This window comes from Dromaius novaehollandiae, chromosome 1, assembly GCF_036370855.1.
Source record: "Dromaius novaehollandiae isolate bDroNov1 chromosome 1, bDroNov1.hap1, whole genome shotgun sequence".
NCBI classification, from domain to species: Eukaryota; Metazoa; Chordata; class Aves; order Casuariiformes; family Dromaiidae; genus Dromaius; species Dromaius novaehollandiae.
The window spans coordinates 129,171,196-129,186,373 of NC_088098.1; the positions used below are offsets into that span (position 1 = coordinate 129,171,196).

The 15,178-nt window shown below is 57.2% G+C and overlaps 2 protein-coding genes across 6 annotated transcripts; both read right to left on the reverse strand.

Annotated features, from left to right (window-relative positions):
• Positions 1 to 799: 799 nt before the first annotated feature.
• LOC135323728 (uncharacterized) lies at positions 800 to 6,056 on the reverse strand. Of its 3 annotated transcripts, none has more exons than XM_064498069.1 (10): positions 5,555 to 6,056; positions 4,737 to 4,796; positions 4,200 to 4,271; positions 4,069 to 4,107; positions 3,793 to 3,852; positions 3,357 to 3,428; positions 2,783 to 2,854; positions 1,804 to 1,875; positions 1,224 to 1,371; positions 800 to 1,028 (listed from the first exon to the last, which is right to left on the reverse strand). In XM_064498069.1, exons 1-10 carry the CDS (start codon positions 5,670 to 5,672, stop codon positions 827 to 829), a joined length of 915 nt encoding a protein of 304 aa, XP_064354139.1. In that variant the 5' UTR covers positions 5,673 to 6,056; the 3' UTR covers positions 800 to 826. The 3 variants fall into 3 exon arrangements, with proteins under 3 accessions (XP_064354139.1, XP_064354133.1, XP_064354144.1); XM_064498063.1 differs by having other exon boundaries at positions 4,069 to 4,131; XM_064498074.1 differs by lacking the exon at positions 1,224 to 1,371 and having other exon boundaries at positions 4,069 to 4,131.
• A 908-nt stretch (positions 6,057 to 6,964) lies between these two features.
• Positions 6,965 to 12,225, reverse strand: LOC135323730 (uncharacterized). 3 transcript variants are annotated; one of them, XM_064498088.1, is made up of 10 exons: positions 11,720 to 12,225; positions 10,902 to 10,961; positions 10,365 to 10,436; positions 10,234 to 10,272; positions 9,958 to 10,017; positions 9,522 to 9,593; positions 8,948 to 9,019; positions 7,969 to 8,040; positions 7,389 to 7,536; positions 6,965 to 7,193 (listed from the first exon to the last, which is right to left on the reverse strand). In XM_064498088.1, exons 1-10 carry the CDS (start codon positions 11,835 to 11,837, stop codon positions 6,992 to 6,994), a joined length of 915 nt encoding a protein of 304 aa, XP_064354158.1. In that variant the 5' UTR covers positions 11,838 to 12,225; the 3' UTR covers positions 6,965 to 6,991. The 3 variants fall into 3 exon arrangements, with proteins under 3 accessions (XP_064354158.1, XP_064354151.1, XP_064354163.1); XM_064498081.1 differs by having other exon boundaries at positions 10,234 to 10,296; XM_064498093.1 differs by lacking the exon at positions 7,389 to 7,536 and having other exon boundaries at positions 10,234 to 10,296.
• Positions 12,226 to 15,178: the final 2,953 nt, after the last annotated feature.

Below are 15,178 nucleotides of genomic sequence, written 5' to 3' on the forward strand. Positions count from 1 at the left end.
CGCTCGCTGCTCTCCTTCCCGCCCCCGCTGCCGCCGCTCTGCTCCAGCGCCAGCGCTAGCGCCAGCTGTGCACTTCCGGAGCTGGCCCAGGGGCAGCTGCTGACAGGCGGGGGGGCTCCAGTGCCAAGCCTGTGCCCCAGCTCTCCTCCCCCGTCCAGCTGGGATTCCGCCTCCCGCTTCCTTGCTGGCACCACTGCCTCTGTCCCCTTTGCTTTGGGACCAACATTTCAGGCCTCCTTGGGCCTTGTGCAGCACCCGAAGCAAGCAGAGCTCTCCTGGTCCTGGGCCTTGCTCCGAGTGCTCCTCTCACAAGACGACCCTGGGAGCTCAGAAAGACTGTTCCTGCTGTTGAAAGGAGGCAGATTAGGAGAAGCTCGCTCTCTCTTTTTGGAGAAGAAGCATTCTTTAACCCAGGACATCCTAGAGCTGCTAAAGCCCTAAAGAAACATTACATCAGCCTCTGGTCTCACTTTAGCACTCCTCTAACTCATTGCTCAGAGCTGCACAGCCATCCTTTGCAGCGCCCCCTTCCCCTCTCAGTCCCCACATCCACCAGGATTCAGTGGAGCACTCCCAGGGAGTTCACGGACAACCATTTGCATGCCATGTCTCATCCACGCTCCCCCATTCGGATGAATGAAACCTTAATGACAGCCCAAGCTGGGAAACTACAGTGATGATGGGACCGAGGGCAGCCCTTGAGGGAGGGCAACTCTCTGACAGCTCCTCTCCCTCATCCAACCCTGCCGTAAGCGCTGTGCCTTACACCCAGACACAGAGGACCAAAACAGCCAAGGACTTGCAACATTTTAGCCCAACAGGTTTTTTATTCTCTTCGGAATATGTACACGTATTTTATTATTCTGTTTGGAACAGGCATCGGAAGTTGACTGGAGCTGTTGTTGAGATTTTCATTTTCTATAGTAAACTCATCCTTTTTTCTTTTGCTTCCGGGCTTTGCTCTTCCTTCCTCCATACTGGGCTCTTGTCTGTCGGAGGCAGCGGCAAGATTAGCTGGTACCGCTTCTCTGCAACAACGAGAATGGCTTTCAGGAAAAAGTACTCACTGCCAGGAAGGAAGAGTCCACCTAAGAAAGCTTACAGCAGACGTCTCAACAGAGTCCTCTCAACAGCTCACCAGGCACTCCACCATACTATCCCTACACATGCTTCGTTGCTAAGAGCGGCCATGTACTAAAGAACGTTGGAAAAGAACAACTCACTGTTTTCCATTCCTCAGCAGGGAAATGACTTTACAGGTCAGCAGTACCCCAAACAGCAACGAACCCGAGACTGCTGCAGTGAAGACCAAACACTGCTTTTGTCGGCCTTTATGAGCTGCAGCCTCGGCATCTTTGTCACCAGCAAGGCCTGGAGGAAAGGAGACAATCCCATACATGCCTGGCTTCTGCAGGACTGATAATCTCACTGTGTGGTTGGGATTCCCAGGCAATTTTACATGCCGTGGTGTTACTATCGCTGATTCTGGTCTCTTGGCACCGGCAGACAAGAAAGTTCACTGAAACGTCTCATGGGCAAGAACCCACCGGCCGGTGAAAGTCTGAACCAGCACCACCCCTAACTGTGCTGGCGGCACTCCCCAGCCCAGCAGGCAGAACGGGCTCCTCTGCGTCCGCCTGCGGCCAAGGAGACACCTGAACCTGGCTCTCTCCCTTTGCCTTTTCTCCCACACAGGCAGCACCTCCCCTTCCTCTGCCCTCTCCTCTTCCAAACACAACTCGCATGCTCCACGTTTCCAGGACTCATCTCTCACTTAGGCACCCCTGCAAGACTGCTCAGTACCTTGGCGCGTTGGAAAAAAGGCGTATTTCCTGCCGCGGGGGGCTTCTCCAGGCTGTGACATGCTTGGAAGCACTATGAAGAATCAGAGAGAGGGAAAGCCTCAGCACTGCTCAGGCACACAGCATGCAGAAGGACGGACAAGCTTCCCTCCTGCCCGACCCCTGAATCAGGGCATCGCTTTGGGCCTCCTTTCACAGCAGGGATCCCACTCGGTGCACCTTTTGTGCCTAGGGCCTCTAGGGACTCCCTGCAAGTTCTGAGATGCAGACACAGCAGGAGATCGAGTTGATTAAGAGTCATGCTTGCTAACATGTGCTCAGTGGGGTTAAAACCGCCTCAGTCCCCACATGGCAAAGCTCCAAAATCCCTGGGAGCTGCAGGGTGGGGGAAGTGAGGCTATCTCACAGGATCCACAAAGGTTTATTTAATTAGCATGTCAGAGATGTGCATATCATCTCCACACACCAGAGACAAAAGTCTTCTTCAGAAAGCTGCTCCCGCCTTGTTGTAGAACACTTCCGATGCCCTAGTACTTTCCGTAGGCTTCTTCAGATTGGAATGGCAGCAAATGAGCGTGGGACCTCTAATTACACCAAGGCACTTGTCTTGCCCTTCCACTCCTGGGCATTTTGCAAATGCTTACCGGGCGCCTGCACAGGCACCATCTGCGTACCAATGGAAGCATGCAGGGAGCTGCTTGGGGAAAGGACACCCTGGACTTCACACAAGCTCTAAACTCAACCCCAACAAGCCTGCTGCCTTTGCTACAGGCACTGGAAGAAGCACAAGGTTGCAGCAGCTAGCAAACACCACTTGGCCACACAGAGCACCCCGGGACACATCTCTGAAGCCCTCCCAAATCCCTCTTGGCTCTTTTGCATCTAGGAGCATCGGCCAAGGACTTAAGCTACATGGCCCATGAATCAAATAGTGAAAAATCCTGCTCATTCCTGGAAGGGAATCAGTCCTGACCACTTACCCCTGGCATGCCCCTGAGGCACAACAATGGCATCCAGATGAGAAGCTGGGAGGCCGCTGCCTATAGGAACACCTGTAAGCAAACATAGACAAGTTTTCATTACAGGCTGCCACACTCTTCTGCAGAAGTGAATTGCAGTGACTGGAAGGGGAATGGGGGGACACACGCAGGTTGAGAGTCTCCCAGCTGCAGGAGGGCCAGGGCCACTTGCCGCCCGGGACCTGGCGCCTCTCCAAATCCTCCGTCAACACACTATCCAACACCCCGCAAGCACCCCAGGACAAACACACAGCCCCTTGGTGCTTTCTTCTGGGGAGGTCTCTAATGTACACCAAGGAAGCCAGAACTCTACAAACAGGGAACCTTTAGCACCGGAGGACAACAAGGATCGTTTACATTCCTCATGCACAGAAGCCCACTGGCCAGTGCAAGACTGAACCAGCGCTACCCCTAACTGTTTCTCTGGCCTGCCAGCAGGGCACGGCTGTTGCGGACCTTGGCATCGTCCGGAGGGCACAACAAAGCGAGAAAAGAAATGCTTATTTTTCCAACTGAGTATCTGCTGACTGCTCACCTCCATGATGTCTCGGAGTCTCCAGGCCAGGCTCCAGAGCAGAAGAGGGATCTCCATCCCCTACGGCCACAGCTTCAACCAAACACACATGGGAACAGTTCCCGTTATCTATATGTTGCCATATACTTCTGCAGATTTTTATGGGTACAAACTGAAGCCTGCACAGAGCTGCTGGGGGAAAGGATGCCCTGGAGTTCACGCAAGCTGTAACTCCACCCCAGCAAGCCTGCGGCCTTTGCAGTAGGCACTGCGAGCAGCACAAAGCCTTCCCAAGGAAAAGCACACCGCAGCAGATAGCTGAAGGCCACCCAAGTCCCACTCTACTATTGGGAGTGTCTGAGCAGCAGCCAAGGACCTGCTCAGGTCCATGCCATATGAAGAACATTTTCAAAGGCAAAAGCTTATTCTGTCAAGTGAATAAAGCTTGACTACTTACCCCGGGGATCCTCGCGAGGCACGAGAACTGGATACCGCTGAAAAGTTCGGTAACCATCGCCTATAGGCAGAGCACAAACCCAACACTTTGGTGACAAGGTTTCCTTACAAGCTGGTACAAATTGCTCCACGCAGCAGTTGCACTGAATGGAAGGGGGGCCAGGCAATGACATGGGACATATTAGCAGGTCGAGAGTCTCAGAGCTGTGGAGGGGCAGGCGTCACCTTTTGCCCGGCACCTGGCAGCTCTCAAAGTAAAGGAACGCTCACAACTTACCCCTGGCACCCCTGCGAGGTTCAACAACTCTTGGACCACCTGAAGAGGAAGCATGATGTACAACTGCACGTGAACTACATACTACAAAGGACGTTCTTATTCTTGCAGGTAAGGAAAAGGTGACTGCGTACCCCTGGGAAGACCCCGAGCCTCAGCAACGGGATCCAGGTGAGAACCGGAATAACCATTAACCACAGCCTCGTCTGTAACCAAACACGCATGGGTTCACATAGCAGTTCTCGGTACATATTTCCACACTCTTCTTCTGATTCGAATGGTGGTGAACGACAGGGAACATATAATTACACCACGCTTCCACTCATGCGCATCTTGCAAACACTTAGCGGCTGCCTGCAGTGCCACCATATGGGCATAAATCTAAGCAGGCATGGAGCTGCTGGGGGAAAGGACGCCCTGGAGTTCACACAGGCTGTAGGCTCAACCCCATTGCAGCAGGCACTGGAAGCAGCACAGCATCAGAGCAGCTCGCCAACAGCACTCTGCACACCAAAGCTCCCAGCGCAGATCTCAGAAGCCTTCCCAACTTCCCCTCTGCTCTTTTGTGTGTCTAAGAATTGGCCCAGGACTTACTCCGTCCAACGTCACATGAACAAAATACCAAAAAGCAAAGGCTCCTTCCATGAAGTGAATCAACCTTGACCACTTACCCCTGGCATCCCCCTGATGCTCAACAACCAGATTCAGCTGAGAAGCTGGAAGACCACTGCCTACAGGAACACAGACAAGTTGACATTACAGGCTGCAACATCCTTCTGCAGAAGTCAAGCGCACTGAAGAGAAGGGGACCACGGCAGCACTTGGGTGCACATGCAGGTCGAAAGACCCCAGCTGCAGAGGGACTGGGGAGACCTGCTGGCTGCCACCTGGCACCTTTTAAAATTTCCTGTCAAGGCGCGATCCCAGAGCCCCCAAGCACCCCCAGGACAAACACACGGGCCCTCGGCACCTCCTTCCAGGGAGCTCTCTAACGCACAGCACTCTGCAAAGGGGGAACCCTCAGCACCGCAGGACACGAAGGATCGTTTACACTGCGCGGGCACAAGAGCTCCCCGGCCAGCGAAAGGCCAAAGCGGCGCCAGGAAAGGCATGCTTCTGGTCTTGCCAGGGAAGGGACGGTCCCCTGAGGACTCACCTCCAGCATCTTCCCAAGCCTTCGGTCCCGCATCCGGCCAAGCACCGGCATCGCCATCGCCGCCGGGCACCGCTGCAACCCCCCGCGGGGACGACAGCTCCCGTCACCCAGCGCCAGGTGCTGCTCCAGGCACAGCTCTCGCCCCCGGCGCCCCCCAGCGCACCCCCCTCCCCGCGGCCCCACGAGCCTCGCCGAGCCGCTCCCGGCCCCCGCCGCCGCCTCCCGCCGCCCCCGGCCGCCCCGGCCGCTCGCCGGCCGGCCCCGCGGCCCCCAGGCTGCCGCGCCGCGCCGTGCGGGGGCGGCGCTGCCTCCGTCGCCGCCCGCCCGCCCTACCTGGGCCCGGCGCTGCCCGCGGAGCAGCCCGGCTGTCCCGGGCACGCAGGGCCGCCAGGAGGCCGAGCAGCAGCAGCAGGCGACGCCCGGGGCCGGACGCCCCCCGCGCTCGCACCATGCTGCCCGTCGCCAGCAGCCGCCCCCCGCCGGCGCCCTCGAGCAACGCGCGCGCGGAGCGGCGTCTGCGGGGCGCGGCGCGGCACAACGCACCGCAGCGGAAAGCACCGCACCGCAGCGGAAAGCACCGCACCGCACTGCACCGCACTGCACTGCACCGCAGCGCAAAGCACCGCACCGCAGCGCAAAGCAGCGCACTGCCCCGCAGCACAACGCAACACCGCGCAGCACAACGCAGCACAATGCACCGCGGGGCCCCTCTGTGAGCTCAGGGGCGCCCTCCGCGCGCCTCCGCGGCGGCCCGCGCTCCCTCCGCGCGCCGGCGCCGGCGCCGGCGCCGCCCTGTGCGGGCAGCCCGGGCATGCTGGCGGCCGGGGGTGCTGCTGCCGCCCTCGAGGAGCCCCTCGGGGGCAGCCCGGCTCTCTGCCCACACGCTCGCGCCCCTGCGCTCGCCTCGCTGCTCGGCAGCTCCGCGCCAGCGCCTGCTCCGGCCTCGCTCGCTGCTCTCCTTCCCGCCCCCGCTGCCGCCGCTCTGCTCCAGCGCCAGCGCTAGCGCCAGCTGTGCACTTCCGGAGCTGGCCCAGGGGCAGCTGCTGACAGGCGGGGGGGCTCCAGTGCCAAGCCTGTGCCCCAGCTCTCCTCCCCCGTCCAGCTGGGATTCCGCCTCCCGCTTCCTTGCTGGCACCACTGCCTCTGTCCCCTTTGCTTTGGGACCAACATTTCAGGCCTCCTTGGGCCTTGTGCAGCACCCGAAGCAAGCAGAGCTCTCCTGGTCCTGGGCCTTGCTCCGAGTGCTCCTCTCACAAGACGACCCTGGGAGCTCAGAAAGACTGTTCCTGCTGTTGAAAGGAGGCAGATTAGGAGAAGCTCGCTCTCTCTTTTTGGAGAAGAAGCATTCTTTAACCCAGGACATCCTAGAGCTGCTAAAGCCCTAAAGAAACATTACATCAGCCTCTGGTCTCACTTTAGCACTCCTCTAACTCATTGCTCAGAGCTGCACAGCCATCCTTTGCAGCGCCCCCTTCCCCTCTCAGTCCCCACATCCACCAGGATTCAGTGGAGCACTCCCAGGGAGTTCACGGACAACCATTTGCATGCCATGTCTCATCCACGCTCCCCCATTCGGATGAATGAAACCTTAATGACAGCCCAAGCTGGGAAACTACAGTGATGATGGGACCGAGGGCAGCCCTTGAGGGAGGGCAACTCTCTGACAGCTCCTCTCCCTCATCCAACCCTGCCGTAAGCGCTGTGCCTTACACCCAGACACAGAGGACCAAAACAGCCAAGGACTTGCAACATTTTAGCCCAACAGGTTTTTTATTCTCTTCGGAATATGTACACGTATTTTATTATTCTGTTTGGAACAGGCATCGGAAGTTGACTGGAGCTGTTGTTGAGATTTTCATTTTCTATAGTAAACTCATCCTTTTTTCTTTTGCTTCCGGGCTTTGCTCTTCCTTCCTCCATACTGGGCTCTTGTCTGTCGGAGGCAGCGGCAAGATTAGCTGGTACCGCTTCTCTGCAACAACGAGAATGGCTTTCAGGAAAAAGTACTCACTGCCAGGAAGGAAGAGTCCACCTAAGAAAGCTTACAGCAGACGTCTCAACAGAGTCCTCTCAACAGCTCACCAGGCACTCCACCATACTATCCCTACACATGCTTCGTTGCTAAGAGCGGCCATGTACTAAAGAACGTTGGAAAAGAACAACTCACTGTTTTCCATTCCTCAGCAGGGAAATGACTTTACAGGTCAGCAGTACCCCAAACAGCAACGAACCCGAGACTGCTGCAGTGAAGACCAAACACTGCTTTTGTCGGCCTTTATGAGCTGCAGCCTCGGCATCTTTGTCACCAGCAAGGCCTGGAGGAAAGGAGACAATCCCATACATGCCTGGCTTCTGCAGGACTGATAATCTCACTGTGTGGTTGGGATTCCCAGGCAATTTTACATGCCGTGGTGTTACTATCGCTGATTCTGGTCTCTTGGCACCGGCAGACAAGAAAGTTCACTGAAACGTCTCATGGGCAAGAACCCACCGGCCGGTGAAAGTCTGAACCAGCACCACCCCTAACTGTGCTGGCGGCACTCCCCAGCCCAGCAGGCAGAACGGGCTCCTCTGCGTCCGCCTGCGGCCAAGGAGACACCTGAACCTGGCTCTCTCCCTTTGCCTTTTCTCCCACACAGGCAGCACCTCCCCTTCCTCTGCCCTCTCCTCTTCCAAACACAACTCGCATGCTCCACGTTTCCAGGACTCATCTCTCACTTAGGCACCCCTGCAAGACTGCTCAGTACCTTGGCGCGTTGGAAAAAAGGCGTATTTCCTGCCGCGGGGGGCTTCTCCAGGCTGTGACATGCTTGGAAGCACTATGAAGAATCAGAGAGAGGGAAAGCCTCAGCACTGCTCAGGCACACAGCATGCAGAAGGACGGACAAGCTTCCCTCCTGCCCGACCCCTGAATCAGGGCATCGCTTTGGGCCTCCTTTCACAGCAGGGATCCCACTCGGTGCACCTTTTGTGCCTAGGGCCTCTAGGGACTCCCTGCAAGTTCTGAGATGCAGACACAGCAGGAGATCGAGTTGATTAAGAGTCATGCTTGCTAACATGTGCTCAGTGGGGTTAAAACCGCCTCAGTCCCCACATGGCAAAGCTCCAAAATCCCTGGGAGCTGCAGGGTGGGGGAAGTGAGGCTATCTCACAGGATCCACAAAGGTTTATTTAATTAGCATGTCAGAGATGTGCATATCATCTCCACACACCAGAGACAAAAGTCTTCTTCAGAAAGCTGCTCCCGCCTTGTTGTAGAACACTTCCGATGCCCTAGTACTTTCCGTAGGCTTCTTCAGATTGGAATGGCAGCAAATGAGCGTGGGACCTCTAATTACACCAAGGCACTTGTCTTGCCCTTCCACTCCTGGGCATTTTGCAAATGCTTACCGGGCGCCTGCACAGGCACCATCTGCGTACCAATGGAAGCATGCAGGGAGCTGCTTGGGGAAAGGACACCCTGGACTTCACACAAGCTCTAAACTCAACCCCAACAAGCCTGCTGCCTTTGCTACAGGCACTGGAAGAAGCACAAGGTTGCAGCAGCTAGCAAACACCACTTGGCCACACAGAGCACCCCGGGACACATCTCTGAAGCCCTCCCAAATCCCTCTTGGCTCTTTTGCATCTAGGAGCATCGGCCAAGGACTTAAGCTACATGGCCCATGAATCAAATAGTGAAAAATCCTGCTCATTCCTGGAAGGGAATCAGTCCTGACCACTTACCCCTGGCATGCCCCTGAGGCACAACAATGGCATCCAGATGAGAAGCTGGGAGGCCGCTGCCTATAGGAACACCTGTAAGCAAACATAGACAAGTTTTCATTACAGGCTGCCACACTCTTCTGCAGAAGTGAATTGCAGTGACTGGAAGGGGAATGGGGGGACACACGCAGGTTGAGAGTCTCCCAGCTGCAGGAGGGCCAGGGCCACTTGCCGCCCGGGACCTGGCGCCTCTCCAAATCCTCCGTCAACACACTATCCAACACCCCGCAAGCACCCCAGGACAAACACACAGCCCCTTGGTGCTTTCTTCTGGGGAGGTCTCTAATGTACACCAAGGAAGCCAGAACTCTACAAACAGGGAACCTTTAGCACCGGAGGACAACAAGGATCGTTTACATTCCTCATGCACAGAAGCCCACTGGCCAGTGCAAGACTGAACCAGCGCTACCCCTAACTGTTTCTCTGGCCTGCCAGCAGGGCACGGCTGTTGCGGACCTTGGCATCGTCCGGAGGGCACAACAAAGCGAGAAAAGAAATGCTTATTTTTCCTACTGAGTATCTGCTGACTGCTCACCTCCATGATGTCTCGGAGTCTCCAGGCCAGGCTCCAGAGCAGAAGAGGGATCTCCATCCCCTACGGCCACAGCTTCAACCAAACACACATGGGAACAGTTCCCGTTATCTATATGTTGCCATATACTTCTGCAGATTTTTATGGGTACAAACTGAAGCCTGCACAGAGCTGCTGGGGGAAAGGATGCCCTGGAGTTCACGCAAGCTGTAACTCCACCCCAGCAAGCCTGCGGCCTTTGCAGTAGGCACTGCGAGCAGCACAAAGCCTTCCCAAGGAAAAGCACACCGCGGCAGATAGCTGAAGGCCACCCAAGTCCCACTCTACTATTGGGAGTGTCTGAGCAGCAGCCAAGGACCTGCTCAGGTCCATGCCATATGAAGAACATTTTCAAAGGCAAAAGCTTATTCTGTCAAGTGAATAAAGCTTGACTACTTACCCCGGGGATCCTCGCGAGGCACGAGAACTGGATACCGCTGAAAAGTTCGGTAACCATCGCCTATAGGCAGAGCACAAACCCAACACTTTGGTGACAAGGTTTCCTTACAAGCTGGTACAAATTGCTCCACGCAGCAGTTGCACTGAATGGAAGGGGGGCCAGGCAATGACATGGGACATATTAGCAGGTCGAGAGTCTCAGAGCTGTGGAGGGGCAGGCGTCACCTTTTGCCTGGCACCTGGCAGCTCTCAAAGTAAAGGAACGCTCACAACTTACCCCTGGCACCCCTGCGAGGTTCAACAACTCTTGGACCACCTGAAGAGGAAGCATGATGTACAACTGCACGTGAACTACATACTACAAAGGACGTTCTTATTCTTGCAGGTAAGGAAAAGGTGACTACGTACCCCTGGGAAGACCCCGAGCCTCAGCAACGGGATCCAGGTGAGAACCGGAATAACCATTAACCACAGCCTCGTCTGTAACCAAACACGCATGGGTTCACATAGCAGTTCTCGGTACATATTTCCACACTCTTCTTCTGATTCGAATGGTGGTGAACGACAGGGAACATATAATTACACCACGCTTCCACTCATGCGCATCTTGCAAACACTTAGCGGCTGCCTGCAGTGCCACCATATGGGCATAAATCTAAGCAGGCATGGAGCTGCTGGGGGAAAGGACGCCCTGGAGTTCACACAGGCTGTAGGCTCAACCCCATTGCAGCAGGCACTGGAAGCAGCACAGCATCAGAGCAGCTCGCCAACAGCACTCTGCACACCAAAGCTCCCAGCGCAGATCTCAGAAGCCTTCCCAACTTCCCCTCTGCTCTTTTGTGTGTCTAAGAATTGGCCCAGGACTTACTCCGTCCAACGTCACATGAACAAAATACCAAAAAGCAAAGGCTCCTTCCATGAAGTGAATCAACCTTGACCACTTACCCCTGGCATCCCCCTGATGCTCAACAACCAGATTCAGCTGAGAAGCTGGAAGACCACTGCCTACAGGAACACAGACAAGTTGACATTACAGGCTGCAACATCCTTCTGCAGAAGTCAAGCGCACTGAAGAGAAGGGGACCACGGCAGCACTTGGGTGCACATGCAGGTCGAAAGACCCCAGCTGCAGAGGGACTGGGGAGACCTGCTGGCTGCCACCTGGCACCTTTTAAAATTTCCTGTCAAGGCGCGATCCCAGAGCCCCCAAGCACCCCCAGGACAAACACACGGGCCCTCGGCACCTCCTTCCAGGGAGCTCTCTAACGCACAGCACTCTGCAAAGGGGGAACCCTCAGCACCGCAGGACACGAAGGATCGTTTACACTGCGCGGGCACAAGAGCTCCCCGGCCAGCGAAAGGCCAAAGCGGCGCCAGGAAAGGCATGCTTCTGGTCTTGCCAGGGAAGGGACGGTCCCCTGAGGACTCACCTCCAGCATCTTCCCAAGCCTTCGGTCCCGCATCCGGCCAAGCACCGGCATCGCCATCGCCGCCGGGCACCGCTGCAACCCCCCGCGGGGACGACAGCTCCCGTCACCCAGCGCCAGGTGCTGCTCCAGGCACAGCTCTCGCCCCCGGCGCCCCCCAGCGCACCCCCCTCCCCGCGGCCCCACGAGCCTCGCCGAGCCGCTCCCGGCCCCCGCCGCCGCCTCCCGCCGCCCCCGGCCGCCCCGGCCGCTCGCCGGCCGGCCCCGCGGCCCCCAGGCTGCCGCGCCGCGCCGTGCGGGGGCGGCGCTGCCTCCGTCGCCGCCCGCCCGCCCTACCTGGGCCCGGCGCTGCCCGCGGAGCAGCCCGGCTGTCCCGGGCACGCAGGGCCGCCAGGAGGCCGAGCAGCAGCAGCAGGCGACGCCCGGGGCCGGACGCCCCCCGCGCTCGCACCATGCTGCCCGTCGCCAGCAGCCGCCCCCCGCCGGCGCCCTCGAGCAACGCGCGCGCGGAGCGGCGTCTGCGGGGCGCGGCGCGGCACAACGCACCGCAGCGGAAAGCACCGCACCGCAGCGGAAAGCACCGCACCGCACTGCACCGCACTGCACTGCACCGCAGCGCAAAGCACCGCACCGCAGCGCAAAGCAGCGCACTGCCCCGCAGCACAACGCAACACCGCGCAGCACAACGCAGCACAATGCACCGCGGGGCCCCTCTGTGAGCTCAGGGGCGCCCTCCGCGCGCCTCCGCGGCGGCCCGCGCTCCCTCCGCGCGCCGGCGCCGGCGCCGGCGCCGCCCTGTGCGGGCAGCCCGGGCATGCTGGCGGCCGGGGGTGCTGCTGCCGCCCTCGAGGAGCCCCTCGGGGGCAGCCCGGCTCTCTGCCCACACGCTCGCGCCCCTGCGCTCGCCTCGCTGCTCGGCAGCTCCGCGCCAGCGCCTGCTCCGGCCTCGCTCGCTGCTCTCCTTCCCGCCCCCGCTGCCGCCGCTCTGCTCCAGCGCCAGCGCTAGCGCCAGCTGTGCACTTCCGGAGCTGGCCCAGGGGCAGCTGCTGACAGGCGGGGGGGCTCCAGTGCCAAGCCTGTGCCCCAGCTCTCCTCCCCCGTCCAGCTGGGATTCCGCCTCCCGCTTCCTTGCTGGCACCACTGCCTCTGTCCCCTTTGCTTTGGGACCAACATTTCAGGCCTCCTTGGGCCTTGTGCAGCACCCGAAGCAAGCAGAGCTCTCCTGGTCCTGGGCCTTGCTCCGAGTGCTCCTCTCACAAGACGACCCTGGGAGCTCAGAAAGACTGTTCCTGCTGTTGAAAGGAGGCAGATTAGGAGAAGCTCGCTCTCTCTTTTTGGAGAAGAAGCATTCTTTAACCCAGGACATCCTAGAGCTGCTAAAGCCCTAAAGAAACATTACATCAGCCTCTGGTCTCACTTTAGCACTCCTCTAACTCATTGCTCAGAGCTGCACAGCCATCCTTTGCAGCGCCCCCTTCCCCTCTCAGTCCCCACATCCACCAGGATTCAGTGGAGCACTCCCAGGGAGTTCACGGACAACCATTTGCATGCCATGTCTCATCCACGCTCCCCCATTCGGATGAATGAAACCTTAATGACAGCCCAAGCTGGGAAACTACAGTGATGATGGGACCGAGGGCAGCCCTTGAGGGAGGGCAACTCTCTGACAGCTCCTCTCCCTCATCCAACCCTGCCGTAAGCGCTGTGCCTTACACCCAGACACAGAGGACCAAAACAGCCAAGGACTTGCAACATTTTAGCCCAACAGGTTTTTTATTCTCTTCGGAATATGTACACGTATTTTATTATTCTGTTTGGAACAGGCATCGGAAGTTGACTGGAGCTGTTGTTGAGATTTTCATTTTCTATAGTAAACTCATCCTTTTTTCTTTTGCTTCCGGGCTTTGCTCTTCCTTCCTCCATACTGGGCTCTTGTCTGTCGGAGGCAGCGGCAAGATTAGCTGGTACCGCTTCTCTGCAACAACGAGAATGGCTTTCAGGAAAAAGTACTCACTGCCAGGAAGGAAGAGTCCACCTAAGAAAGCTTACAGCAGACGTCTCAACAGAGTCCTCTCAACAGCTCACCAGGCACTCCACCATACTATCCCTACACATGCTTCGTTGCTAAGAGCGGCCATGTACTAAAGAACGTTGGAAAAGAACAACTCACTGTTTTCCATTCCTCAGCAGGGAAATGACTTTACAGGTCAGCAGTACCCCAAACAGCAACGAACCCGAGACTGCTGCAGTGAAGACCAAACACTGCTTTTGTCGGCCTTTATGAGCTGCAGCCTCGGCATCTTTGTCACCAGCAAGGCCTGGAGGAAAGGAGACAATCCCATACATGCCTGGCTTCTGCAGGACTGATAATCTCACTGTGTGGTTGGGATTCCCAGGCAATTTTACATGCCGTGGTGTTACTATCGCTGATTCTGGTCTCTTGGCACCGGCAGACAAGAAAGTTCACTGAAACGTCTCATGGGCAAGAACCCACCGGCCGGTGAAAGTCTGAACCAGCACCACCCCTAACTGTGCTGGCGGCACTCCCCAGCCCAGCAGGCAGAACGGGCTCCTCTGCGTCCGCCTGCGGCCAAGGAGACACCTGAACCTGGCTCTCTCCCTTTGCCTTTTCTCCCACACAGGCAGCACCTCCCCTTCCTCTGCCCTCTCCTCTTCCAAACACAACTCGCATGCTCCACGTTTCCAGGACTCATCTCTCACTTAGGCACCCCTGCAAGACTGCTCAGTACCTTGGCGCGTTGGAAAAAAGGCGTATTTCCTGCCGCGGGGGGCTTCTCCAGGCTGTGACATGCTTGGAAGCACTATGAAGAATCAGAGAGAGGGAAAGCCTCAGCACTGCTCAGGCACACAGCATGCAGAAGGACGGACAAGCTTCCCTCCTGCCCGACCCCTGAATCAGGGCATCGCTTTGGGCCTCCTTTCACAGCAGGGATCCCACTCGGTGCACCTTTTGTGCCTAGGGCCTCTAGGGACTCCCTGCAAGTTCTGAGATGCAGACACAGCAGGAGATCGAGTTGATTAAGAGTCATGCTTGCTAACATGTGCTCAGTGGGGTTAAAACCGCCTCAGTCCCCACATGGCAAAGCTCCAAAATCCCTGGGAGCTGCAGGGTGGGGGAAGTGAGGCTATCTCACAGGATCCACAAAGGTTTATTTAATTAGCATGTCAGAGATGTGCATATCATCTCCACACACCAGAGACAAAAGTCTTCTTCAGAAAGCTGCTCCCGCCTTGTTGTAGAACACTTCCGATGCCCTAGTACTTTCCGTAGGCTTCTTCAGATTGGAATGGCAGCAAATGAGCGTGGGACCTCTAATTACACCAAGGCACTTGTCTTGCCCTTCCACTCCTGGGCATTTTGCAAATGCTTACCGGGCGCCTGCACAGGCACCATCTGCGTACCAATGGAAGCATGCAGGGAGCTGCTTGGGGAAAGGACACCCTGGACTTCACACAAGCTCTAAACTCAACCCCAACAAGCCTGCTGCCTTTGCTACAGGCACTGGAAGAAGCACAAGGTTGCAGCAGCTAGCAAACACCACTTGGCCACACAGAGCACCCCGGGACACATCTCTGAAGCCCTCCCAAATCCCTCTTGGCTCTTTTGCATCTAGGAGCATCGGCCAAGGACTTAAGCTACATGGCCCATGAATCAAATAGTGAAAAATCCTGCTCATTCCTGGAAGGGAATCAGTCCTGACCACTTACCCCTGGCATGCCCCTGAGGCACAACAATGGCATCCAGATGAGAAGCTGGGAGGCCGCTGCCTATAG

Coding starts and splice junctions, on each gene's coding strand:
- LOC135323730 (XM_064498081.1), bottom strand. CDS start 11,837: ATGGTGCGAGCGCGGGGGGCGTCCGGCCCCGGGCGTCGCCTGCTGCTG. Junction 7,537..7,968: donor CTTTTTTCCAACGCGCCAAG/GTACTGAGCAGT, acceptor CCTTTCCTCCAG/GCCTTGCTGGTGACAAAGAT. Junction 7,194..7,388: donor CTGCTGAGGAATGGAAAACA/GTGAGTTGTTCT, acceptor TCGTTGTTGCAG/AGAAGCGGTACCAGCTAATC.
- LOC135323728 (XM_064498063.1), bottom strand. CDS start 5,672: ATGGTGCGAGCGCGGGGGGCGTCCGGCCCCGGGCGTCGCCTGCTGCTG. Junction 3,853..4,068: donor ACCTCGCAGGGGTGCCAGGG/GTAAGTTGTGAG, acceptor CTCTGCCTATAG/GCGATGGTTACCGAACTTTT. Junction 1,876..2,782: donor GCCTCAGGGGCATGCCAGGG/GTAAGTGGTCAG, acceptor GATTCTTCATAG/TGCTTCCAAGCATGTCACAG.